This window comes from Anopheles bellator, chromosome 1 (assembly GCF_943735745.2).
Source record: "Anopheles bellator chromosome 1, idAnoBellAS_SP24_06.2, whole genome shotgun sequence".
Taxonomy (NCBI): Eukaryota; Metazoa; Arthropoda; class Insecta; order Diptera; family Culicidae; genus Anopheles; species Anopheles bellator.
Window position 1 is genome coordinate 26,174,864 of NC_071285.1, and position 27,147 is coordinate 26,202,010.

A 27,147-nucleotide genomic window follows, 5' to 3' on the forward strand; every position below is an offset into this window, starting at 1 on the left:
GAGGTTTGAAATTTGAAATAACTCTTTTAATAACCGAATACTGAGTTCAGACACAGTTTTGACACTTAGACCTGACAGTATTTCTATGCGTTCCCGGTCTCTGGACACAAGCACGCACTATGGAAAAAGGGGTTCTATCGGTGGTCAAACTTTTCTAAAATGTGAGGATTTTGGTTATTTGTTCGAAAGAAAGATAAGTTATCTATGACCAATCCGAATTTTCAGCTTTCCGTGGGCTTCTAGAGAAAGACTTCGAGTAGAAACTGTATGATTTCGATGCGTGATTTTGCTTAAATTTTATGTGCTTCGCACTTTGACGAATCTTACAGCATGTCGAACTGACAGCATATTTGAAGAGAAATGGTAGAAATAAAGTGTCAGTTATCAACATTTTTTTAAAAGTGGTAGTTTCTCTTTATAAACATCTGTAATATATTTCAAACAAGTAAATCCAGAGCGTGAAAGTCGAAAGTCGGAAGTCGGAGCGTCAACGGAAGTTTTGTAAACCAATGTGTAATTTGTAAAAAATAATAACATCAAAACAAAATAACGGCAAAACTATCCCTAAATTCGATTCACTGCTAGAGTCGCAGAAGTCACTGCCGAATTTGTAGAGCCGTCTATTTTATTGAATGGTAAATACAGAATTGCAAAAGGTAGAAAGCATTAAAAATAATCGATTGGAAACGGCTGGAACGGAATCAATCAATGGATGACAGTCAAACATCTGCTTTTACCAAATCAAGCGAATAGCCAATACTAAATATACATTATCTATAAAAACCCCCTATCGTGCCACCACTTCCTGTGAAACAGGTTTTCAAAGGCAAGTTTGTTACAAAATTAAAATAAACACGTGGAATTCGAGTTTTTGTGTTGTAAGTTAGTCAGTGTATTTATTGTTGTAGTTTTTATTCCATGCAATTCCGAGCTAATGCACCCGGAAACCCCGTGGGAAATAGTGCAGAGTCAATAAAAAAAACCCGATTAAGTTGAACACCCAGGACACTGTTGGTTCCCAAACCGGCTAAGCAATGCGGCTGCTGCGCCCCCGGACCATTAGGCCGCTTATCGGTGGTACGTCACTTATTTCCGACTGGCGATTAGAGTTGGCGATTCCGACATATTGACCTAGCCGTTTTATAACTCATCACCGTCACCGGACCATCATCGTCAAGGGTGATAAATTTATTTCTTCTCTCCCGGCTGCCCCGTGCTTCACGTGAACACTGATAACCGAGATGCGGCGATGGGCCGATTCGATTTGTAATCGTAATCGCACAAATGAAGAACCCCCGGTGCCTGTCGCGTTGGCAGTTCAAACCGATTCTCCTGGGAATTATGTTTGGGGTTGATAATTGCAAGAAAGACAACAAATTCGTGACATTCTGATTGAAATTTTACATGAATCATAGCAGCCCGTGTGCTTGTCCGGCCGGTCGGTTTCCGTCGGTGATTAGCATGTGGGAAATCATGTGCTGTGAATTATTACACAATCTCAATTAAATAGACTACGAATTGGCCCATTGCTACTCAAGTGCTCGTGGTGCGCGGATCGTTAATCCGTAGACTTGGACCTCTTGGCTTTCCGGCGCCAGTGAACTTAAGCGCCAACGTCGAGAGCATCGCGTGGTCACTTGGTTAGCAGCAGGTGTTACGGGCAGTGGTGAAGCAACGACAGTGGGCATCGATATGTTACCTTCGAATATTTCGATTATCGTAAAGAGATATAAAAACTAAAATAAACCCCATTTTTTGGGGTGACCCTTTTTGGGTTGCATTCTGAATCCAAACGTTTAACCCCGTCCACCCGCTGGCCAATATATCGACGGCATTTTATCAGTGTTGTAGGATTAATCATTCGTCATTTGTCGATAACGTCATTGCGCGCGGCCAATATCGTTAGCTGCGGATCTTTTTTCGGTTCGTAGTTAGCGGGCAGGCGGGCTTGTGGTGCAAATAGATAACGGTGCGCCATTTACCGTTCTCGGGCCTGTGATTTGCCGGAAAGCAGATAGTTCATCCATCGATTTGTGGCACACACCGTGCCAGTCAGTTGGCGGCAACCGTTTCTTACGATACTGTAACGTGCTCCGGCCGTTCGTGCTCCAGGATGGTTGTAGGAAAACTCATAGCAGCTGCATTGCTGATTGCAGCAACTATCGAATCCTCTAGTATCACCAGTAGCAATGTATTAGTTAATAGTAGACTCGAAATCAGTGTCGAGGTGAGTAGGCGCGTGCAAATTTCAATCCATGGTGAAATATGCAAAATTTCGACGTTCACTTCCAGTCTCTGTTATCGGAAATCTGTGGTGTGAATTCGTCATTGCTTAGCATTTCGCTAAAATCGCTAAACAGTGAGGTCAGCGATCGGACAGTCGAGCATCTGTGTGGTGAGCAGAAAACGTCCTCGGTTTTGCTATGGATTCCGACCGGAAATTTCGGTGACCTTGCTGAAAGTGGATCGTCCAAGCGTTACCTGGGTAAGAGCATTGGCGATGAAGAGTTTGCCGAATATTGTAGCTATGATGTAACGACAAACAAGTGTGCCACGGTTAATGGCGGTGTGGTAAGTTGAAAGTACTGTGGCGACAACACGGGAGAGTTCTTTTGTAAAATGCTTCTTTTTCACACTATCCACAGGACGGAGTGGTGTTACTGCTGGCAGAGAAATACCCCGAACGGTACGAGTTGCGCGATTTAGTATTTAAAAAGTGGACCAACACTACTCGACTCGGATCGCCCCTGCTAGCATACGCTACACTGAAAAACCGCGACCCCGCTTATCGATACGTGGATCAGGATATTTCTTATCTAGCCGATACGAGGGTCGAGTACATCCTTCCGGACACTGTGGCGCACGGTGTGTCGCTGTCAGTTTATCGAGGAAAAACGGAGACGAACAAATTGATCACTGGTGAAACCTATTACAGTCGCAATTTCAAGGTAAATTTCGATCACGTCACGTGCGAAGCTATCTTCAGGCTAAATGTAACTTTGTGGCTAGCAGATTGCCATCATATCTTCGTCCGATGTTCTGCGCGGCGGTGATCAAAATGGCGGTTTTATTATACCAACTTCCTGTACGATGTAGAACCGGTGCATTCCACAAACTATTATCACAATCATTGTTCAGCAATTCCTCGCTATCTTGCAGAAAATCTGCTAATCTCAAAAACAACTTAATCGTGGCAAGCTAGTAGGTCGCGTGAAGTGCTTGATGCTTTTAAACACCGCGTAACAATCGATTCGCATCCGCTTGGCTGTAAATCTTTTGAAAAGTAAATAAGTCATAAATATGCCATTTTTATCCGCGGAACTGAGACAAGATTACAGAGTAAATGCAACATAAAGAAGTGACCAAGTTCAATTTAATTTTTTGCTCAAATTCTATTTTGCTTGGAAACTTTACAAAAGTAATGCTTGTGGTACTGCATCTTTTTTACCAACTACAGACCATAAATGCTATCCGGTACATGAGTCCATACAGTACAATAAATATAACGGTCATTGGATCCGAGGGACGTGATTATCGCGAGTTCCGCGCCAAGCTGATTACAGTTTACACCGATGAAGAGGGTTACGGTTGGTCCAAGTTACTTGCGGCGATAGAAGGAGCGGTGAGTAGCGTTACCTGGATAATTGTTAGTTGACTGTTAATTCTAACAAAACACTCTTCTTTGGATTTCGTTATTTTACCTTCAGATGATTGAAACGAAGCTCACTGAAACGCACGTGGAGTATGCTCAGCCGGTAAATCTGTACGACACTCAGCCACCAGAAGCGGGGAACAAGGTGGCCACCAACAGTGAGCCTCAACCAATCAAGGCGAAATCGGAAAACATTCACATACACATCAATGAATTTGACTTGGGGCAAGTGTATCCCGGATTTCGTAGCTTCGCTATCGGCGCCGCAATTCTGGTTTTTTCCGTACTAGGTATAGCACTCATCGATATCATACGGCGTACCTTGGCAAATCATCGCGCGAAACGGTTGCGTATAGGAAAGTACAGTCGAACGTAGCATAATTACAGTTCGTCAATTATTGAAGACACACCCTGCCCGGTCTATTTAAAATTGTAGTGCGTTTCGCATTTTATTAGCATATTCACAAGTATTAGTGTATAGTTAAATTGTTCGTTTCAAGAGACACAGTGTGTATTTAAAATGAAATAAAATAAAACTATTTAAAATTGAATTTAGTTCCTTCTGGCGTTGTGTGGTTTTTCTATTTTGTTGTAACAAATTTACGTTAACTGGAGCACTACTTAGTGAGCGGTTGATACAGACCCTTCCGCACCCAAGATAGTCCCGAAGAGGGAGGTGTCGTTACTTCGGCCACTTTGTTCTGCTTCATCGACTCTAGTATCGGTCCGTGTACTTCCGGGTTGAACCGATCGAAACAAATGTAATTTCTGTCCGGCTTTGGTGGAAGATCGTACAACTTAGATTGGCTTTCATCGATGCACTGTTCAACGCGCCGTATGAATTCGGCCCGATTGTCGTGCATCATTTCATAGGCATCACGATTGGCAACTTCTTCTGTTTGTATTGTGTGCTCTTCTAGGCTTTGAAAGATGAACTGTACAAATTTAAGGATCTGCCAGATGTAAGTTTCTCCGACTCGCCATTTGGGAAAGGTATCCGACAAATCTAGCACACCGTCCGATGGGCGAATTAGTGGATGAAAGACTTCACTTTGAAAAGTGATTACCTACGGTAGGCACAGAAATGATGGAATTATACAATGAAACTTGTTGATTGCTGGTAACGGTTACCTACCGGAACTGCACTATCGTTGGGGAAAAGGTTTGGAAGCAAAACGCTGAATCTAAATACTCCCCCTTTGTACAGGCCACCACGCACGAATATGACCCCAAACCAAACTAAAATAGATAGAGACTGTCTCAGAATGCTACATCGATATTCAACACGGAAGCCATCACTTACGGAAGGGATTGTCGTACGACGGAGTTACATAAACTCCGCCTAGATCTTCGCTTTGGAGACGCTCACTGCAAGTAATACAGTTGTACTCAATGAATGAATATAGTTCGGTTTTGCAATAGATCTGATGGAACTCAAACTCACTATTCGGTTAAAATTTTGTACTCTTGCAGGACCGTCTCCAGTAGTTTATCCTCGGCGGCTAGGGTCATTGTTCCGGTGCAGTGGTATTCCTTGTAAAACTCGTTGATTATAGCTGATTAAAGCGTACGCAGATGGCTGTTTTGTACTATCGATGTTCCCGCTGCACTCGTTCACTCATGGTTAATGATTTATCATAGTTAAAATCTTCTATTTTGCTAAGAAAACATTTTTCCAGCTTGGTTGAAAACAAATTCCTCTTGTTTCTTCGAATTTGACAGTTCTTTTCCGTGTGTTTTTAATTCAGCTGTCGTAGTTAGCGTTATTGTTAGAAAGTCGCGTGGATGACTTTTGAAACTTTGTTTTCCTGAGCAAACTTTTTGCTGATTTTGTGATGCATTTTATAATGAAGAAATTCAGCCCAATGTTTTAATGGTAGCAGGAATGCCATCTAATTGTTTTTATCCACTAGTTGCATATTTTTGTGAGTGCAACTTGGTTGTGACTTTCAAATTACAACAAAATCACAGAAATGTCAGTCATGTTGATTGCTCACCGCGTGCCAAATTCTTGTGTCGGACCGCCGCGCTAGAATCTTCCAATTAATTCGGCCCCGTGCTAACGGTACGCGTTATTCACGGGTATTTTGATAAAAGGTTACTCCACGTGAAGAAGTAAACCACATTTAGTCGAAAGGTTATTAAAACTCACGCACAATGCAGGCAAGTTGACAAAAAATGACCATTTATGGTGCTTAATCTGGGTAGCAGCGCAGAAAGTTTAACTCGATGACCCATTTAATCGAATGCAGGATTCCAACGAAGACACTGAGTGGAATGATGTTCTACGAGCTAAAGGAATCATACCCCAAAAAAAGGAAAAGGAAATCACCGAAGATGAGATCATTAACATGCTCGAGAGCACAATAGAGGAAAAGCAAAAGGGTAAAGACCTTTCCAAGCTGGATCTCGATGAGCTAGACGAATTGGAGGACTCCGAAGACGAAGACGTGTTGCAGCAATATCGCTTGAAACGGTTGGCGGAAATGCAAGCGGCAGCAAGCCGAGCCCGTTTCGGAACAGTGCGCGAAATATCAGGACAGGATTATGTTGATGAGGTGACGAAAGCCGGCGAGGGCATCTACGTAGTACTGCATCTGTACAGCCGAGGACTGCCATTGTGCGCGCTAATCAACCAACACCTCACGCAGCTGGCGATGACTTTTCCAATGACAAAATTCGTTCGAGCAATTGCAACCACATGTATTGCAAACTACCCCGAACGTAATGTCCCAACAATTTTCGTGTACTACGAGGGCCAGCTGAAGAAACAATTTATCGGTCCGATCGAGCTTGGCGGACCGAACTTAACGTGCGACGAACTGGAGTACATGCTCGGACAGGCAAAGGCGATAGAGAGCAGCATCAAGGAGGATCCGCGAGCATCGAAAAAAGTTAAAGATAAAATGTTTGCCGAGCTGTCGGACAATAACGACTGGTAGAGGAGACGGCATTTCAATTTAACTTATTAACCAAATATAACTGAAGCTTATTACAGAAGAGACAATCGTTTCTTTGCACACTTTTTCAAAGCTGTCTATACGATTCAATTTTCGTTTAGTTCGTTGTCATTTTGTTCGAAATACTACAGTTAAACGCACGCAGCACAGGACGACTTTAGTTATATTTTACAGTTCTTGTACCAACCTCATCTCACAATTGTATTTTCTCTTTAACAATATGCCACTATACTCAGTGCTCTTAACAAAATACCTTCTACCATCCGTTTTATTCGTGAGTGTGCTGCTGTGGCTTCAATATGCAGCACGGTTCACACCAGCTGTTTCGCCATCGTCTCTCTCCTGCTGGCCAAAAGAACATTTACTTCGAAACTTTTCCTCGTAATTTCATCTGTTCCCCTTCGCATGAATGTCGTTAAGCAGCAGCCCCAGGGAGATGCATACTAACCCCCAACTTAACCTTCCCTATCGCCTACATACTTACACAGTAGCACACAAACACACATATATCGTTGGCCAAAACTTTGAAAGAGCATTCATTTTCCGTATCCTGCATGTAAGGTTGCTTCCTAATTTGCCTCCAAAGGATACACATAACTCTACTCGGCTACGGTTTTACAAGTACATTACCAATATTAAAAGAAAGTGTCTTTACCATTAATTCAGAAAGAAGAAACCTTACGTATAAAAATGAATTTAATCAAAGAAACATTCGGTTTTGCGTTTTTTTGGGGGAGAAACATAAGGCATAGGACTTCGTATGAATAGGGAATTGAAGTGTTATAGTTCGCTATTGAATAAGGGGTTATCTCGATCGAAACACGGTTCGGACAGGGAAAATGCTAGTTTTCCGTAATTCCCTTCGAACACTGTTGTAACCGACAACAGCTATGGCTTATTGAGATTAAGTTAAGTTGATCGATCGAACCGGAGAACGAAGTGCTGCAAGAGACACTAACATTTAATTTTGCATTAAAAACATGACCATTGTGAATTCGTAGAACGCGCCTAGCGGAAACGTATCCATTGATATTGATGCCAGAATGATAACTTCTCTTACGTCTTCCAAACCATACAGTTCTCCCAACAATACGCGTGCCACTTAGCTTTGAAATTTGTTGCATGTTTGAATAATCGACGTCTTTCGCACTGGTACCGTTTCGGGAGTTGGTATCGCTTCGCCAGTCGGAACTTTGTTGGCAAACACCTGCTTCACACCACCGCCCTTCTGCTTTGCCATCTGGTAGTCACCGGAATCGAAATATTTTTGACCCTTCTGGAGGCGTTTCTGTAGAAATGCAGAATGACCTCCGAGACCGCGTGGTCCCCCCATACCGACGTTCGAGCCGTATTTGGCCTTCATTTTTTCTTCCTCTTGCTTCTCTAGGTCACTGACAGATTGTTGCTGTTCTTGTGGTGTCTGAAACGTTCAAGAAAAACCTATAAAGTATATTCTCAAACGTTTTAAAACGAAATCGACACTTACGTCCTCTGCCTGCTGGTCTTCAGCGACTTCCTCCAGGGTTGGCTGTTTTTCTGTGCTCTCTTCGGAACTCATGTTTGCGAAATCGAATGTGTAGTGAATGAAATGTAGTGGCTTCTAAAATTGAAAAGCGAGACGAGACATTATTATGACGGCATCACAGAAACTTGATGTATTTGCTTGTTGATATTACGTTGAATTTTGGCAAAATCAATTGCCACCAAACCCACGGTGATGATTATGAAGTTTAAATTTGTCAATTCACTCAGTGTTCACCGGTGAAAAGAAATTTCTTTCCATTCGCCACAAGCCAAACGCTGGTTTGACTTTTCCTCAAAAAAGAAAATATTGTCAATCAGAACATATCAACAGCGCAAATTAAGGAATGGTCCTCTGGTAACGGCTGTTGGAACATAGAAAAATCAATTGGCTAATTGATCGATGTTTTCACAGTCGGCCTTATCGGATTTGATATGGTTTATTTCTGAAGCAGGTTTTTGCCACTTTCTTAAACACCACCGAACAACAACCGAAAATTACTTTCCCACTTCTGACTTACTGCAAAACATCACTCAAATCGATTTGTGAAGCAATAATCAACATTATGTTGCTTATATGCATGAAACTAGCCTTCCAAGCTAACTGCAGCGAAGCGACGCATGATGCAAATCAACGGCAAAGGCAATGGAGGTTGTAAACCACAGATGCCCACGGGGCCATAATCTTCCGCCGTAAAGTTATCTACTGTAAGCTCTTACTTTGATTTTGCGTTCTCGGCAATCGCACACTTTATTCCGTGTCAGCAGCTTTATTGATCTTCAAGTCAGAAACACGGAGAATTTACAATATTCCGTCGCGAAACTTTTTGCAATCTTATTCTCTTGGTTTGCGTTTTGACGGCCTCGAACGGATTCCAAAATATGCTGTTAGTTTACAGTGTTGCCAGATGGACGATTGAAACATTCTCACAGCAACTGCAAAGTTTTGGTGTCGGTTAGTTGCGGTCACACGCAATCTGTTTTAACCTTTTCTTTTGCTTAAAAATGTATAATTGAAAAGAAGCCTTGGGAATTATACGTTGTTGAAGGCTTTTACAGGTGTTTTACAAATCTTACATCATTTTCCATCTTTTCCAGTCTGATGCTGTCAGACAGAAAAGCTGTCAGCAATGTAACACAGGGTGTACTGCAAATTTAACTCAATCCAAAAGAGGTTTGCACTAAACAGAAAACTAACACGATAAATAACGATACGTTATTTGCTTTGTGCCACAATTTATACATTTGGCGAAGTAGTCAATAAATCGGTTCGTATTGGAGTGAGGTTGAAAACTCGAGTTACGAATTCTCAGCTTCTGTTTTGATATTTTTCTCGTGAACGGTGTAGCAATCATCTGAAATTATGGAGTAAACTGTAAAGTTTCATTCCATCACCATAGCAACAGGCATACCATGATTGTGCGGATGTGTGGACGATGTTTATTGGTTGTTATGCTAGCAAACACAATGGCAGGGCTGAAAATTGGTAACGATACAGAAGATATGTTCTACGAAAACCTATCCCTAGGGCTGGCAAAAGTGTTGAGTAAGTACAGTGCCGTCACCAGCGATTTACTTTTTATTAACTTTGGCTTTAATTGCAGACAACATTCCACGTATAACGAATGTGACGTTGGAGAAACGTTTACCATGCGAAAAGGCTCAAGTTACTGCATGGGAATCCAGACACAATGTGTATCTACCGGACGATATGAAGCGCTTTTACCTTTCGACCGATGGATTCAATTTTTACTGGAGCTATCAATATTCCCGTAAGAAACGGCCTGAAACGTGCATAGAAGAGAAATCTGCCAGCATTAACTTAGAACGTTCGCTTTTTTAGCAAATGATACTCGCCGCGTGGGACACATTCATTTTCCGCATCTTATACAAATAACACTCGTGCGAGATAACATCGATACTATACTGAGCGTCAGTCCTAACACAACCCTAACGGCCCCTCCGATCATCCGCCAGTCGAACTATGTTGATCTTAGCTCTGGTCACTTGGACCATCTGAATCTTAACTCAAGAAGCAAAATTTTCGAGCTAAGCACCATAGCCAATTTAGCGAAAGTTTGTCTCGTCTATGAGACACCGGAAACGTCAACACCACACATTTTTCTTCTCGAAACCAACTCGCTACGATGGCAGTTCCTTGCTGAATCGTTCACCGAGTACCTTCGCATGAGCATCGCCCATCTCGGGTTGCCGTACTGGGAGCTGTGTTTTTCAAGCTGTGGTCTGCCTGCCTGGACTGAGCAGCTGTTTTTGCTATTGGCACCTCATTTGTTGGAGAAAAACGATTGCCGGAGATTGAAAAACATAGTTTGTGTTAACGAAAATCCACCGTTCAACGTACTGGATCCGGCCGTGTTCCGGACGAAACTTCGATGCTCGCGGCAGACACAGAAAATGCGATTGAACAACAACTAACAACTGCAGATCGTTTATTCATGCCTACTCTATACTCCTAGTTCTTGGTGAGATCTTACATTGGTTGACATCTACACATTATCTAGTGGCAAATTTAAATGTACAAATTTTACAAGAATTCTCCAATATGCTTACTTAGGTTTTAAGGTTTTTCAGATCAGACCACTTACTGTTTTTGGCAAAGAGAGATAGAGAGAGAGTGCCGATTGTTCCGTTATGTTGATCGAACGATATGCCAGGTTCGGCGTACTTGTTTCAAACTTTGTCTCACGATCGGCGTTTCGGCGTCTTGAGAATTATGTTGAGGCTTTTATCATTTCTTTCGTTCTTCGTTGCATGAATCTACCATACCGTGAATTGATTGAGTTTATGATTGTAGATAATGGTGGCAGAAATCGTAAAAGAGAAATATCTCAGAGCTTGGCAAAAGTAGTGGCAAAAAAGGGAGTTGATGTTTCTTAGACCAAACACGCTCCACGTTCAGCTAATGCTAGGTAACTTCCCACACCGTTGACTCTAACGATTGTCTCGGCCGGTTCGGAACATCTACATGTGCGTCGAGTCCATCGCTAAGCCGACTAAGACGGCGTGCCCAACTACCACGCATACCTGTGAAAAGAGAACGAGTCAATTTTGAACCCGTGTCTGAGCAGCCACTATCAACTCTTAACTTTAAACTCAGTCTGATAATGGCGTGGACCCTTTAGCTTTACCTTGCCTGCTATTGTTGCTTTGTTCCCGTAGTGTGTGCAGAATTTCTTCGTAGTCCGTTTCACGCGATTTCTTCAATCCGTGTTGATACTTTGCCTCCTTGGCTAGAAGTTGTTCGCGTTGCATCTGTGTTTTCACCTCGATTGGAATATCTGGAATTATGAACTGCATGATGCCGGTCAGGACGAATACGATGTGCTCGAAAATGACTACGAAAGCCAGTCGTGCGGCAAACACGTGCCAGTAGTGTGGACTCAGTCCGTACTGTTCGCTGGCATCCGGCCCATTTCGATAGCCGCGATATTTACAGGTATCCGGATCGGATTCCGTTTTCGTACCCCATTCCTCTTTGTAGTCGGATGTGTTGAAAGCTGGAAGTTTAAAACGATCGTCAACGAAGTGTCTAAGCATGTTCTGCAACACAAGCTAATCTGTGCCAGTTATAATGTTTTCCAGAGCACTTACTCGATAGTGAATGTTCGATGTAACCGTGTAGAGAAAAATGAGGAGAGTAGACGTACTTGTAGACCATCCGTGGAATGAAGTCACTCGTATAGGCAATCACAAACGCCTGTAGGAAAAATACGTTTTTTAATCATTCAACAGTAAAAATTCTTTTTCATAGATATGCCAGATATTCGAAAGAGTTCAAATTTTCTATCTACTAACGAGTGTGGACTTTTTTACGGTCCTTTTTTTGACTTTAGAACCATCAATATGCCAATAACTTATATTAAGTCAATTAACGCAGACTTACATTTGATACGACAGCTGTGTAGGTTATGATCTTCAAAATTCCGTACCATGCACCAATGTCTTCAACGCGTTCTGCGAGCGGTCGCCTCGATTGTGTAACCATTTTGTACGCATCTAGTCTGATTTCGGCAATGTTGTTGAGCAAAGCGAACAATGGCGCCAAAGGGAAAGCAGCGACGAACAACGTTACGAATCCGTACTGCACAACTAGAGAAGGGGAGAGATAGTACAATAAACTAATTTTAGTTAAACACATCCCTGCATAACAGTTATTCCACCTACTCATTTCTAGATATTCATCAAATAATGCGAGTCTTCCCGGATCCTGCAGATGGTAGTCCTGCTCCCAAGCCATATGCAAATGGGTCTCGTCTTTCGTGAGCTGCTTGTGTTTCCGCTGTCGCCACCAGTTGTAGAATGCACTGAAAAAGAAAACCCCATTAATGCAACATCCAGCTATGGCAACAGGTCGGGAGCCACGTACGGGAAAAAATATTCCATGAAGTTGTTCCAACACTGCTTTCCCACCATAATAATGGCCAATTGAATACAGAGTTCACTGAGGCAGCCGGCCGGGTCACAGATATCTCCCTTGAGTCGCAAGAATTCACTTTTGCGGGCTACATCGTCCCCGGGATAGTCGTAGAAGCGACCCTTGAAGAACGCTATGTATATCAGCGAGCTGTAGAAGTTCATGAATTCAAACACGAATATTTTCACCGTATACGAATCCTCATATTCCGTTTGCGTTCGTGGATTCTCCATGTTCGTCAGGTATAGGGCTAGCTTGTGGTAAATCTGTTTGAGCACGTTCACAATTATTTCGAAATGATAGTCAGGTTTAATGGTACGCTGAACTTACTCGTGTTAGAATCATGATTATGATAAGATTGATCAATGCAGCAGTCATGGTGGTAAAGAGCTTTGAGTGCTTTCGAAAGAATGACCCTCCACCGCTGTAAATTACCGAGACCAGAGAAACGCGGTAAATGATGGTCCCGAGAACAGCACCAAGGACAATAGAAATCTGTTCAAATACGGTGTACGAAAATCATGTTGACAACAGTTGACTACACAACGCGGAAAAATTGAGTGCAGTTACTACTCACCATAAACAGCACGGCACTGGAGGTCACCATAAACCGTAGGGCCCTGGTCCACGTGGGCATGTAGGGTTCTTTCTCGCGTGTAACAGGATTGGTACGGAATGTTTTCACGGTCGTTTCGAACTCCGGTCTCATGTCCTCCTCGTTTTCGATGTTTTGCAAGTCCCATTCCCACACCAACACGGATTGCTTGCGCTTCCACAGTTCCAGAAAGGTGGTGGCCCAGAACGACATAAATATAGCGAAGAACACGGTCGACGGATTGTCGAAGAGATAGGTCAGCTGGGCGAAAAAACACGAGTCGTGCAACTGCTGGTAGCTGCAGGCTTGGTCGCACAGCGGACACAAGATAATTTTACCCGGCCCGTTTAAGTCGCAGATTTCCTTCGTCGGGATGTTGTCGGTCGAATCCATCGACGCAAGACCGTAGAGGAAGCAGAACAACCCAACGATCGCCGGTGCGTACAGCATCTTTGTGTAGAACCCGAGCCAGCAGAAGTAGAGTCCAATCTTGTCGCCAAAGTACTTCCGAACGAGACACAGTGGTTGCTTTTTGTACCACTTGATCGGGCGGGCCCATTCGAGGTAGAGCAGCCGACGATCGAACAGTGCTCCCGACGAGTGGTTCCTATCGTAGCGACCCTCGTGCAACGGAAAGCAGGCCAGGTATGTACCGTCGTTCAGCAGCCGCCTAATGCCCACGTTGTACACCTTTTCCGTTTCATCGAAACGCGTCCTCATGAGAATCTGCATCACGACCAGACTGCGCTGTGCGCTCGTGTAGGACGTGCAGCGGTCTTTGACGATGAACTGCTCCTCGGGATTGCCACTAGCTGTGGCCGAGTAGAACGAAGGTTCCTTTTCGATTCGCCCATGGTTGTACTCGGTGAGCGACACCAGCCGGTACCAGTAGCTCATGATCTTGTTCTGCTGACGACGCAGAGCTGTCTCCTCTTCCTGGAAGCCAAGGGAAGCTTACCCAACTGTGGTACTGACAATCAAGGGCACTGACCTTCACGCTGATTGTGATGAACCGTTTTACTGGTAGCTTCAGGTTCATCACCTCCGCGTAGCGCGACTCCGTTCGCCAAGGTATGTGAATCTTCACAAAGTAGGTCTTACCGTCGAATGCTTGAGTTTTGTCTTCCAACTCGATTTCCAGTCCTTCCCGAACGAGGTTTTCGTGAAACAGTTTTCGCTGGTGGCGCTTTAGGGCTTCCTCTTCGGTCATCACGCCATGGTCTTCCTCTTCGTAGCACAGGATCATGTCGATTTTTCGCCTCCCGTCACGAAACATGAGCGACTCGGGGTCCAAACCCTTCACGAGCCAATAGATAGCAGAATTAATATTGCAAAACGGCATCGACATGTCATATCATAGTTGAGGTTGCATAAAAATTCTAATGAATAAGTGTACATTTGAGACTTGAAACGCTTTATGAGCTTTATGAAACGCGTGACCAGTGTTTGCAGGCCCTATACTTAGGATAAGGCCAACAAGAGTTAGACCTGACCGGACAACAAAGAGTGTTTCAGGTGAGATATTGGAGGAACGGAAACTACGTCAAACACAGAAAAGCCGTAAAGGTCGGTAGTAGTATTTGAGGGTGGCCAAGCTCTTCAGCGAACACTTTTAGAACATACAGCTACCCGACGATCATTGTGAGGTACCAAACGCATTACATCGCGTAACGTGACTGCTTTACAAACTGATGAATATTTGATGGATGCAATTCACACGTACCACTGGGGCTCATGCTGAAAAGGTTTATTTTTAGTGCCCACTTCCGTCAAATAACAAGTGATTAACACTATCATGTGTGGGCCAAGGAGAAGGTGCGTGTCTCAAGTTCAGTTGTCGCAGCATAATCGGTTTAACCTTTTCGGTGAAGCAGTCTTATACTGCTTATACGGTCAAAAATAGACCTCGGAGGAGAAACTCGTTTCGTGCCCCTCACGGTGATAGTTCGTTAAATATGAAATGCTCACAAAAACAACGTCCTAAAGAAAAACCATTTCACGTCTGTTGGCCCACCTCTTTGTCCTGCTGGCTCGAGCGGCGAGTATCCTGGGACCGATCGGAAGTTTTACGTAGCTTCAGTATATGGCGCAGACTGGCTTTTCCGATGGAATTATTTTTTTCGCCCAAAGCATTACCACAGCCAGTCCCGTCGGCAGTAGTTCCGGTTCCATCGTTCGTCGCGCCAACCACGGTCATTGTGTCACGATCGGTACCTCCCGCAAGCAGTTTCGTTGATGAGCGGCGCCTTTCGTTGATGATGCTGGTTGTGCTCGAGTTAAAACTCTTATTGAACTCGGACACGATGTCCGGCGTGTCCATCGGCGTGCCGGGAATGTTTTCGTGGGCGCTGATCTTTGGTCCAAAAAGATTGCTGTAAAGATCGGGGCTGGATATGTAATTCGTTTGCGTTAATAAAACAAAACGCCGAACATCGTGTTGCCAATTGGGTTTAAGTACTATAGGATGGTGAGTAAAGGGGGGCGGTTGACGTCAACATCAAGGAGCTAAATTGGATAATTCTGAATGGGCTTTATGCGAATTCATGAAATATATTCATTCATTAAACTTACTAAACGAAGGCTTATTTTATTGCTTTGTGCGCGAAAATTTTGAGTAGTGAATTTAAAGGAGACATTCAGTTATAACGTAAGGCCTAATGGCCACCAAGCCTACCTTCGACTGTGTTCTTCCCCGACGTGAGCGACGATCACTTCTTCGCGCGATAGTCTATCCTCCGTCTGCAACCACTTCTCGACCGGTGTCTTTAACAATGGACTCTCCATGATGTCCTCGAGCGGTGGCAGCTTGTCACGGAATTCCGCATCTTTTGGACTGGTCGATCCCGGGCCATCATTCGCCGTCATCGGATAGCAACCGTTGGCATGGAGTTCCGTTCCGATAACTATCTCCGGAGGAGGAGCGACGGAGCCCGGCGACGCCGTACTGTCTTGTGAAGGCGACGGTTCCATACGGGCCATGTTGCTTCTCTCCGGACCTGCGGCAGCCGTGCGAGTGGTGAAGTATTTTACCTTGCCGTGATTGACAACGTCACCAACACCCACTGCAGCCATATCGAAACCGGGGAAGTACTCGGAAGAGCCTCCGTGACCGTTGGTACGCTCAGACCCGGTTCTTTGGCCGTTATTAATAGACCTCAAATTGTCCGTGCTGTGTCGCATCAATGCTTGATGTTGCTGGCTTGTCTGTTTGCGGGGCGATAAGGAACAGGGACACGGAACATTGCGTTCATCTATTCGTAAGCATTGGGAATTATGGCTACGTGTGCGCGCCCTACTCCGGCACCCCGCATGGAACGAGGGAAACCATAATGTGCCTACGATTTCTGCGCTTAGAAATCGATAGCAAAATCAAGGGGCTACATCAATCAGGGGGCGATATCTAATACAAAATTTCTTCCACGTTGATGCCTTCTGTTACTAAAAACTAAAAGTGGTGATCTTCAGTTTGGGGGACTAGGATTATAAGGTTAGAAACGTTGATCCAACGTTAAAAATAGGGTAACATTGTTGTTTGAAATTAGAAGTCTTTCCGTACTTATTTACGTACCATCACCGATACCAACTACTCTACCTACTCATATACTTTCATATTCTAAACGTTTTAGATTTCTGTTAGTTTTCAAAAAGCCTTCTGGGAATTGTTCTTCTTCTAATTATGCCATCAATGATTAGTTACGTACGAAATCATTTTTTTGAATGTTTAAAATTTTTACTGTAAATGGTTTTTAATTTAAAATAATCAGTGTATGCGAATGTTGCATCATTCCTGTGTGTATCTATCGCGCCAATGAGCAATCATTTTGTTGGACAATCTATTTAGGTAATATTTACGATTGAAAACAGCCGCCATATGCTGTGAATAAGATTATGTAGCTCCTCAACCCTAGTTTTCCGGTTCATCGCTTTTCTGGGCGGAAGCAGAAGCGTTTTATTTAAACGATGTGCAATAAACATGCATGGCTTCGATAAAACCTAGTTAGCGTTAATAGAGCCTTTCGGGTTCGGTTTCAATTTCCAAATAAGCGTTAATTTTGTCTTACTCCGTCAATCACGCAATCTTTACCGTTGATGTCCGTTTGAGCCATGCTCAAAACCATGGGAACGAATGGAGAACGTCAATTAGAGCAAAACGGCAAAAACGCGCGAGCTTCGTGCCGTGTAACTACTGTTGGTTTTTACAAAAAACGAACCGTGGTTGTAATTGTATATAGGTAATTGCGTGCGTAATTGATGGATCGGACGACGTTACTATAATGGCCAGCATCGATTTCTTGAAGAATCTCGATTAGGACAAAATGTAGCGCTTTTTTGGTTTAATGTGGTTTCCATGGCCGTCAGCGATGCCATCGTTTGTATTGAAAAGTTATGTTATCATCTAAAATATTTAAGTACATAGGTTTTTTGCTAACAAACTCTTCACTCTCATCGATGGAGTATTGTTAGTGAAAATATGTATTTACTTCTATCATTAAAAATTAACTTTTAGATATCATTAAGTGATTGGGAAAATGTGCGTACATGCTCCAAATGATTAATGTATTTGGCACGTTCTTTTTATTCTAGAAAAATTCTCGAAGAATTTTAGAAACATTTTAGAAGTATTTTTACTAAATAATGGAAACAGAAATTGCATTTAGTAGCTGATGAATACTTGTACATTAACCTGATGGGTGATGCGGGCTTTGTACATTAATTTTTGCTTACTTTTGTGTTGCGATTTAAGCGCTTTCAACGTCATTTGTGCCATTATTCAAGCTACATAAAACAAATTAATCTTCACTGTTCACAGAACCGCGGCAAAACAGGCAGATAGAAACGCTTCAACACGGTTTCTCATCGTCTCGCATCTCGCAGCATCATCGCCCGAATCAACGTTTCCTTAGCCGAGCCACGGCTTGACGAAGACACTGCATCAATCATCCATCTCTACATCATTACTTACATCGAGATGCTGGTAACATTTCTCCGAAACGGAACCACCGCCCCCCTCGACTACCGACGTTCGGTACTCGAATGCAGCGTCCTGGCTGTACCGGCGACCACCGGCGGCCTTTCCTACGGGACTAGAATGTATCGTCCTGAGCGGCGCATTCGATGGCCACCGATTGCTGGCGCCGAGCTCCTGTTCCAGTTCGTGTTCAACGCAGTTCGGTAGCAGCACCTCAAACGACCCTCCGTTCGGTTCGGCGGCCGAGACACCCAAGCGGTTCCTGCCGTCCGGACCGTTGGGCTGGCTATCGCAAGTGCTGGCCATCCACGAAGTCGGCACAACCGGCGACGCTGGAAGCTGAGGTAACGATCGCCTCCTTCGGGAGTGCTCCGAGTGGTTCTGGTCAGCCTGAGTGCTTCTACCGTTGCCAGCCCCAACACTTGTCGCTCTGTTGCTTCTTGCCGTTCGATCGGTACTACAAACTACTGCTTCACTCCGTTCTGAAGGCTTCTTCATGGGCCAAACACTACCGACCGATGTGTTGTGTTTCTGGTTTGAATTTAAAACATTAGACCGGCCGCCATAACCAAACACAGAGTGTAATGTGGTTTTCTTCTAACGATTAAAAATTCATCTTCAAATCACGTGGGCCACTTTTTCAATTCTCACAACGCCGACAGCAGTGGCAGTAGCAGTGCCTTACAAGAACACACATTCAACTTTAAAGTGGATCCGTAACTCACGACTCCTCACATTCGCTCGTCGGTCGCGTTTTGTGGCGATTCCGTGTGCGCACCTCCGGCCCTGGTGCAACCTCACCGGCGATGGTCACAACCGCTTCGTGTGCGTTGCATGCACCACCCTTCCCGCCCAATATGTGGCGTGTGGTTGCATTTACTGCATTAATCATTTACCGCTTCTTATCGATCGACCGACGACGAAGCCGGGCCAGCACGGGGGTTGCCGGGGATTTTTGAGCCACCACACGGGCCACGCGCGTTGCAAATTCTGAAGGTTTATTGGTCCAGAATCGATACTTCCGCCATTTTTCGCTAGAAGAATCACACCATTTCAACGTTTTTAGCACGAATATTGCACTGACTGGGCTTGAACTCCCGTTTAACTATACGACGGTCGCAGCACCAGGAAATCGGTCGGTCGAAGGAAATCGTCGGTGCAGTCAAAAGGCCAACGGCGAGAACACAGAACGTATGATTAATTTGAACACTAACGTAACGTAACACGGTTTTGCCAGACGGTTGAAAAATGGGTTTGTGCAAACCACCTGTACCGAGACCGAACCGGACTCGATCTCCCTCTCTCCGTCTTTTTTCTTTTCTCCAGCCGGACCGGAAGTGCCGGACGTACGGTTCCGTTCGGCAATCGCCGTGCAACTGACAATACTTTCCGCCGAGTAGGACCCCATAAAAGGGTGGTTGCATGCCGATGGTGGAAAAAATTACACCGTGTCGTAATGGACACCCCCTCCGGTATTCGGACCGCAGCCCGGCTAGGCGACCGTTAAGCGATTGACAATCGATACCGTGGCGTGCTCGGTAGATGCCAGGGGGCCAGGGCGGTCCCGCCCGACGACGTGAACTTTCGTCATCGATGTGGATCGTCCTGGCGATGGGCGATCGAACAACTGCGGAGTTGCCATAGTTCCGGATCTTGGCTAGGACCGCAAACAGGGCTCCGCGTTGCGTATATGTGTGTGTTTGGGTGCGTAGGTGATTTGGTTGTTTTGCGCGCCACGCTACCTTTCCGCACGAGTTCCGGTTAGACAGCCGATTAGGTCTGGGTGTTGTATTTTTATTCCCTTTTCCACGATGGTGGACACGACAGGATCACCCTTTGTCGTTCGTGCAGCGCCTGTGAGAAGCTTTATCGATTTTGTTCGATCGTGAATAAGTAATGCACGTGATTTTCCTTGGACGTCAGTCAGGTGAGGTGGCCGGCACCGTGGTTCGTGCTTCGTGGAACAGGTAACGGTCCACTAGGGCAGGTAACACCAACACTCTGTCGATGGTCGTCCGTAATTCAAACAGTCCTCTTTTCTTACTTACCCAAGCTCGTTTGTTAGATCCATGGTTTTTGACGGCGAGAAACAAGGATCAGATAACTGTTCTTAGTTCTGTTGAGTTTACAACATTTGCGTTCCGTGTTGGTTGCCAAGCGGCCTTTATTGCACGTTGTCGACGTGCCGTAAAATGTAACTGTAACGTAACGCTCTTCGGCTGGAAAGTACTTGCCAACGGCTAACCAATCGGGTGTCCGGCGAGGTCGATAATTGGTACACACATTGGTACAGCGGCACGGGCAATGAAAAGTCAACAAACACCACGTGTTCACATCGTTGACCATATTCACGCATCAATCTTGGAAAAGCTGGAGCTTGAAGTAAAAATAATGATTTGATGCTAATGTCAACAAAAAGGGTAAAAGTAATAGTAAAGATAACGGGATGCACGATCTTCGGTTCGAAATAACGATAGTTTTCACATGCATTCAATTGTTCACTGTTTTATTTGTATTTGAAGGTCTGCTTATTATCTGATTCGGCGTAGTATTTTTTGTTTGCTGGTTTCGTTTTCTAATAGTAGCTCAATAGCCTTGATGTGGGTCCATTGTTTCCGTTGCACTTTCTAGTTACAGTTTTGCGGTTTTGTATTTATTCTACTTGCATGCGATGGATAAAATGTAGCAGATTTTTCGTTATTTGTTTGTTTGGTATTTCCTTCATTTTGTGGATTTTTAACTTTTCTGTAAGCCAACTTTGCAAAGTCGCAGCTTCACACATTATGGTTCCCTTTTGTTTTCCAATTGGAACTGGCCTAGAATTTGAGCGTGTATCAATGTAAATGTTTAGACTATTGTTCATTATTTGCATTACTTTCTCATGCGTGACCGAACGTTCGTTGGTTTGTGACATCAAGTTTGTACAACATTTCCCACTCTCGCGATTATAAATGTTTTCTGTTGCTCTCGCATTTGTGGCCCACTGTTATTCCCATTTGTGTATCGGTCAGTTGTTATTTCGTATTTCGTTTAGCTACTTGTTCGTTTTTGTTGCTCACTTTTGAAAATGCTGGATTTTCGGTCCTGTAAACGCAGGGTTTGCCACTTCTTCCGCGTTGGCCAAGTCAAATAGTAGCATGTTTGATTCTTGTTCCATCGAAAAGCGGTTCCAACTTTTAAAATTGCGTAGTTCAGTTTCTGCGTTCTCTTCACTTGGCGCACTTTTTGATATTCGTTTTCTTGTCATTCAAATAATTTGATTTCTTTACCTGCCTTTTTCGTGTAAATATAAGCCTAAATAGATGATCTGTTTGTATATGTATAGGGTATATGTATATATATGAATGAATTTGTATATAGCTTTGAATTATATTATTTCGTATTTTATTTCATTCCATTACTATTTCCTTATTGAAATTTTCTCTCGTTTATGTTTGGTTGAGTATCTTTACAAAACTGTACACATGTCGGTGTTGGGCGCCAAATATACAAATACTCACACATACACACAGACACGCACGCACACACACGCACAAGGTATGGCTCACGCGACCACCCTAGGATATTGGCGCACACAACATCACGTTTTAATTTGTCGGCCATTGTTTAATGCGTGGCGCTGGCGCATGCTCAAATTCTAATTGTTAACCATTAAAATGGTTTCAATTTGACAGATTTAGAAAGAAACGCTTACCCACCTTGCGCTCGCAGGACGAGCCAGGATGAAGGATATCTTTGTTTTTCATTTCCAAAAAATCAAAGTCTAATACTACTAATACCGCGACGTGAAGGGTAGCTTCACGTGCTTTCGGTGGTTGGCGCTGCTTCGGTGCCGTTCTCTAGTTTTGGTGCTGTAAACTTCTTTGGTAAAGTACACGCTGCGTCTCGATAAGCGTGGCTGTGGCTAGGGATATATTGGATAAGTTTCGGTTTAAAGCACTTTTTCCCTTCTAAGCGAATATTGCAGACCTGGCTTAGGACAAGTTGAACATGGAAACGCAACGCAACAGTTATGAGAACGGCTAGGGTTAAATATGAGTTGCAATAAATTATTTCGATAAGGAATCACTAGCACCAGCAAACATAATCCGATTTGTAGAACCTCATCGCAGGTGTGCAAAGTAATGTAACGGCAACTACTTCAAACAGTCTCGTTTCTTTGGGGAAAGCAATACTCAACAGGAACTCCCGAAACTTATGTTCTTTCCTCAAACTGTTCCACAGCTTAGATCGTTTACAGTCACAAGCGATATTGCGTGTGATAGGCGTACATTTGAAAATGTAACTGGGGCCTTATCATCGTACTAATTGGCTTTAAAATCATAACAATTCAACCGCCAACAATGGCGAACAAGAACAATGCGTCCTATAGAATCCTGATTTTTTACTCACGGCTCACGGTTTACTGATTTTTACAAACGCACAATTTAATGTTTCCATTGTTAATGGACTTGTTACTTTAGGTTACGTGTTAGACTACATATTTGACATTCGGTTGTATCCCTCTGTTATGAATATTGTGTGCATTTGATTTAAATCGCTTGAGTATCTAACTGTTTTAATTATTATTTCTTCACCCTTCGAAAGATAGTTGCACTTACTTGTAGGCTTTAGTTAAGTTTTACTCACATCAATATCAATTCTGCCGCTCGTCAGGGTTATCCTTATACTTGCGATTTGGACTTGTCTCCAGAGCAGTGAAATGTCTGTTCCCTAAAATCTCCGTACTTATCCAAATCCCTATCAAACTATGTTTCTGAAAATGTCTACTTAGAGCCGTTTTATTTTTTTCACAGAATAGTAAACGCGAGTTTCGATTGGAGCTGTCCGTCCGTGCTACCAATAAGTGATGATGCTACTAACGCGATGGGAGTCCATTAAAATTGCCAGCATCCAAAAAGTACATTTAAAATTATCATTGTCTTTCGTCTCTTTAGATTACATTAAAATACATTATCGTTTCCATTGCATGGTGCCCGGTGTTGGTCACGTGCTGTCGCTTCAAAAATGTAAGCAGTTCACAATTGAATGTTTACCAAATGACCTCATGAGTTGCGCAATCAGCAATTTTAACTCCCGTTTTCCTAACGAAAAGCACACCGTCGTCGTATCATCCTGCAGCACGCACCAAATCGGTTTTTGATAAATCGTACTGGCGTAAATAATTATTGCTTGTTTTTGTTTTCTTTGTTTAAAACCGTATGTTGATTGAACTTGATTACTAATACTTGCAGCTCTAATATGACTAGCTCACTAATGTAGACGAACACAATTTTAAAATGCCAAAGGCAGTAGAAAATCGCTTCTGGTGTGCGGCTGAACGTACGGTTCCGTTAGCTGACGATTTCCATAGCTACGATTTTAACATGGTATAAAAGTATGGTTAAATATAATGAATGGATTGCACCATTGACGATCGTAGGATTAATGTGCTAACCTTTTACGCGTCGATCAGTAAAACTTATCCTTAGGTTTGTTAACACCGTTTTAACTAAACAATCATAGAATCTATTAGTTAGGCAAGCGGAAGTTGACGCTCTGATGAGGTCCTGCATGAGACTATTTACATGGTTTGTGACATACAACGAGACAATATTACAGAATCGATTTCCAATCCAAAGACAATCACAAATACTACGGGGCTTAGGGTTCACCGAACGTTGTTCTGAACAGATTCTAACCACTATTAAAACATCTAAAGTGAAAAATGCATACGACTGTTGCTTAGCAAACTGGAGTTAATCGTTAAACGGTAATCGTAGATTTTCTATGTACAGTAACTCAATCGAAAACACATATATATACAATACTAGTCAGCTTACTCTTACGGGTATGCCTGTAATCACCGTTCCGGTGACGCTCTAATCGATCCAAAATCTTTCTACGCTTTACACGATCAGGGCCAAACTCGAAATGAAATAAAAACGGGAATCGACACTATAGACGCTGCCTGGACAAACGCTCGGGTCCAGCTGATGGCCTGTTTAAGTAATAACGTACAAGCATTAAACATAGTGGAGACTAATTATGCCATTACGTACAACTCTCGATATGAGAGCAACTAGGCGTATTTCTTCGATAAGTTTCACAGCATTGTTTTGTTCTGGCTTGTTTGATGTGTATCTTTGCTTTTCACAACAAAATTATACAATTGTTCGCATGCTCGACCGATGCGATCGGCTGTGCAAATGTGGTATGGGGTTTTTTAGTTTCTCGTTGTTCCTTTTTCTGATACATTTAGTTCTGGCTTACTCTTCCGACAGTTCCCGAAAAGATTCCGTTAGGACGGCCCACCAGTTTCAAACGATGGCCTTCAACAGTATACCATCTGCTCTTTCCCAAGCTTCAATTCTATGCCTCAACAAATGTTCTACACTTGCAAGTCTATGTACATGCTGCAGTGCGAATGTATGATGCAGACAGTTATCGTTGTGCAGTGTCATATCAGGATCCCGTCCAGGTAGTCGTGTCGCGTGTCGAACACAGCGTTTCCGATCTACAGTATTAACCGGGCTCCACAGATCGACTAGAGAAGTTTTTTTGGTTGCTCTTCGTTTGGTTCAAGTTTCCCCGGGAAGGCCGGAACCCGAGTCCGAACTTCCGTTCGGTGCACTCGGGAAACTATTTTTCCGCCTGAAAAATGACACATTCGTCGATGTGGCCGATGGGGTCTGGTGCAATTCGGCTGAAGTACTGGATACGGGGTTGCCGGATGAGGGCGGTTGTACGCATGGCTGATGTTGGTTCAGTGTGGCCAGGTTCAAACTTTGCTGCTGACACAGTGTAAAGCTCTGCTGAGACGTCACATTTCGTGATTTGATTAACGGTGGGTTTTTGATTGATGTGGAGAAAGCGAATCCGCGACGCAACGTGGCCCTATGGTGAATGGAAAACAAAGCATAGAACGAGTGGCGTGAGAGAAGAAAAGAACGGCCCAGGTGTTAGTGATTGTAATGATAAATACACAATTGTTCAATAAATATTACATTAACAAATGGAAATACATAGATAACAAATGACTTTAACCTGACAGTAGATGATTTAACAGTACGATGCCATTGATTGGTTTTCAATAGCACGTACACTAAACAATACTGTTAAAAATGTTAATAATATGGTATATAGGTTTTACACCGTGAATGTTAAACATAAAATACACAAATCATACCTACAGCAATGAAACAGTAATGTAACAAAATTCAAACGAAAGCCGTTTTTTATGAATTGAAAAGCATTTCAATCAAACAGAATCCAGTTGTGGAAAATCAACAATGACTGAGAGACCTAGAATATGTTATATTCAAAAAAGAAATAAGAAATTAACACAAAAACCTGTGGTCCACAAAATAATGGCACTGCTCGTACCTGGTCGGTGACGGCGGAGGATACGAAATGCCCCGTTGACTAGGCGATAGCAACACCATACCGGAATGGGACTGATTGCTGGAGGATCCCGGCACCGAAAGAGTATTGCTGTGTAATTGGAACAGTTCAAAACATAGTTCAGTTCCGTCTTTTAATGCAAAAAAAACGTATCTCTATAAAAAATGTTAATAATAAGGCACAACTTTGCATATGCACTCATAAAATGCATCAAAATGATGTGAAAGCTTATTCAAGCCATTCGATGTATTACCCTGTGTTTTCCTCTATGCTGTCTTGCGAAATTAACACCAAACGTACTCACCTATTTTGAATGGAGTTCAAATTCAAATTTGGCATACTGTGGCCGAGTCCACTGTATGGCTGCACGGTGAGCGAGTTGGACGATTTTGTCTGCATAGTGTTGACGGTATTCTTGATCTTACGGCTAGCGCAAGGAGCAACCGGTCCGTACTTGGAGTGCATCACCATCGTGGCACCGACGACGCTACCCGTGCCCGTGCCTTCGTCACTGGAGAGCGAGTTAGTCTTTTCAAAGTCAATCGATACCTGCTTCGACTCGTTCAGATCAACCGATCCGCTGTGACTGTTGTTCAGGCTGCTCACACGGCTGCCGATGGAACTGTTCAAGGGTGACTTTTTGATACTCAGGTTATCGTTGTTGATGTTCATGTTGCTGTTGCTCGTTGAGTTGTTGCAGCTGTTGCTGATATTGATTATGTTACCGTACTGACGGACGTCACTGAATGTACCCTGCTTCATACGGTTATAGATGTGCTTCACCTTCGTTATGGAATCGTGCCAATGCTGAGCTTTGGGGCTTTGCAATGTAAAAGCTGCCACAATCATGTTCAAATCGTTCACGTAGCAACAGAGCAATGCTTGGTCCTTGAGCTGCACTATTAGGCGGTCCGTCATGTACGGCTGTCGAATAATCTGAAGAATGAAAGCGTTTGCAAATTAAAAAGCCATTCGAGATTAAATGAAGCGAAAGGGTTTACAGCACCACTAAACACTAAACTGCCGTCGTTTTACTACAAATACTGTCACATATAAAACTTCCATGTTGCCTAGTGCTGTACGGTTGATGATTATTTTGGTGAAAGTGCTGTGTCAATTGTAAAACATATCAGTGGTGTTTGCCTCCCTCATCGGCAATTGCTGGTCGAGAAGCGGTCAGCACAAACTTTGATAATTACAGAAAGAGGATTTAAATTAAATAAGTTCATGATTGTGTGACGCTTTTCCAAGTCCGGTTTGCATTTATGTTTCTAATTAAACTTCATCTGGCGTTGTGAAACTTTGGCTATTATTCGCTTGTAAACGCCACCGAGATAGTATGAGCGGCCAGGCGCCTCCATTGCCTAGTGAACTGCGTAAGCGGATTATTGCTTCTAATTTATGTGCGATTGCTGCTCTTGAACTATTTATTAGATTAAAATGACTGCTGCAGGAAACGAAAGTACTTCTGCTCTGCTAATGAATGAGTAATGTTTTTTTATTAACTGGACCCATCTGCAATAATTGGGCCTCGTTTTCCATTTCCTTTATTTTTGCTGACGGGTGGAGTGTATTATAGTTTATAATGTGACTTAATAATGTACTATAATATCCCAATAAAATGTAATAAAA

The 27,147-nt window shown here is 43.3% G+C and overlaps 7 protein-coding genes across 7 annotated transcripts in view; 3 read left to right on the forward strand and 4 right to left on the reverse strand.

The window, feature by feature from the left end:
* Positions 1–1,603: 1,603 nt before the first annotated feature.
* LOC131216467 (enolase-binding protein-like) lies at positions 1,604–4,183 on the forward strand. The gene is made up of 5 exons (XM_058210967.1): positions 1,604–2,227; positions 2,293–2,571; positions 2,646–2,948; positions 3,458–3,622; positions 3,708–4,183. The coding sequence occupies exons 1-5, from the start codon at positions 2,114–2,116 to the stop codon at positions 4,026–4,028; spliced, it is 1,182 nt and encodes a 393-aa protein (XP_058066950.1). The 5' UTR covers positions 1,604–2,113; the 3' UTR covers positions 4,029–4,183.
* On the reverse strand, positions 4,082–5,345 carry LOC131216476 (protein crossbronx homolog). Its single transcript, XM_058210980.1, has 4 exons — positions 5,097–5,345; positions 4,956–5,020; positions 4,788–4,891; positions 4,082–4,719 (listed from the first exon to the last, which is right to left on the reverse strand). The coding sequence occupies exons 1-4, from the start codon at positions 5,162–5,164 to the stop codon at positions 4,270–4,272; spliced, it is 687 nt and encodes a 228-aa protein (XP_058066963.1). The 5' UTR covers positions 5,165–5,345; the 3' UTR covers positions 4,082–4,269.
* A 449-nt stretch (positions 5,346–5,794) lies between these two features.
* Positions 5,795–7,290, forward strand: LOC131206405 (viral IAP-associated factor homolog). Its single transcript, XM_058198943.1, has one exon. The coding sequence runs from the start codon at positions 5,899–5,901 to the stop codon at positions 6,592–6,594; it is 696 nt and encodes a 231-aa protein (XP_058054926.1). The 5' UTR covers positions 5,795–5,898; the 3' UTR covers positions 6,595–7,290.
* Positions 6,694–8,991, reverse strand: LOC131206406 (alpha-endosulfine). The gene is made up of 3 exons (XM_058198944.1): positions 8,854–8,991; positions 8,099–8,212; positions 6,694–8,032 (listed from the first exon to the last, which is right to left on the reverse strand). Exons 2-3 carry the CDS (start codon positions 8,168–8,170, stop codon positions 7,715–7,717), a joined length of 390 nt encoding a protein of 129 aa, XP_058054927.1. The 5' UTR covers positions 8,171–8,212; positions 8,854–8,991; the 3' UTR covers positions 6,694–7,714.
* A 609-nt stretch (positions 8,992–9,600) lies between these two features.
* LOC131215313 (tubulin polyglutamylase complex subunit 2) lies at positions 9,601–10,569 on the forward strand. Its single transcript, XM_058209703.1, has 3 exons — positions 9,601–9,679; positions 9,738–9,905; positions 9,977–10,569. Exons 1-3 carry the CDS (start codon positions 9,601–9,603, stop codon positions 10,567–10,569), a joined length of 840 nt encoding a protein of 279 aa, XP_058065686.1.
* A 289-nt stretch (positions 10,570–10,858) lies between these two features.
* On the reverse strand, positions 10,859–18,438 carry LOC131215314 (anoctamin-4). The gene is made up of 12 exons (XM_058209704.1): positions 18,127–18,438; positions 15,838–16,367; positions 15,178–15,550; positions 14,155–14,460; positions 13,146–14,099; positions 12,899–13,063; positions 12,521–12,834; positions 12,319–12,458; positions 12,038–12,243; positions 11,746–11,851; positions 11,283–11,651; positions 10,859–11,178 (listed from the first exon to the last, which is right to left on the reverse strand). Exons 1-12 carry the CDS (start codon positions 18,436–18,438, stop codon positions 11,060–11,062), a joined length of 3,894 nt encoding a protein of 1,297 aa, XP_058065687.1. The 3' UTR covers positions 10,859–11,059.
* Positions 18,439–24,692: 6,254 nt separating this feature from the next.
* Positions 24,693–27,147, reverse strand: part of LOC131215315 (pleckstrin homology domain-containing family G member 5) — a 68,074-nt gene continuing 65,619 nt past the window's right edge. Inside the window, exons 13-15 of the mRNA XM_058209705.1 lie at positions 25,820–26,451; positions 25,498–25,605; positions 24,693–25,008 (exon numbers count right to left, since the gene is read on the reverse strand). Of these exons, the coding sequence (XP_058065688.1) occupies positions 24,693–25,008; positions 25,498–25,605; positions 25,820–26,451 (1,056 nt within the window). The remainder of the gene's footprint in view (positions 25,009–25,497; positions 25,606–25,819; positions 26,452–27,147) is intronic.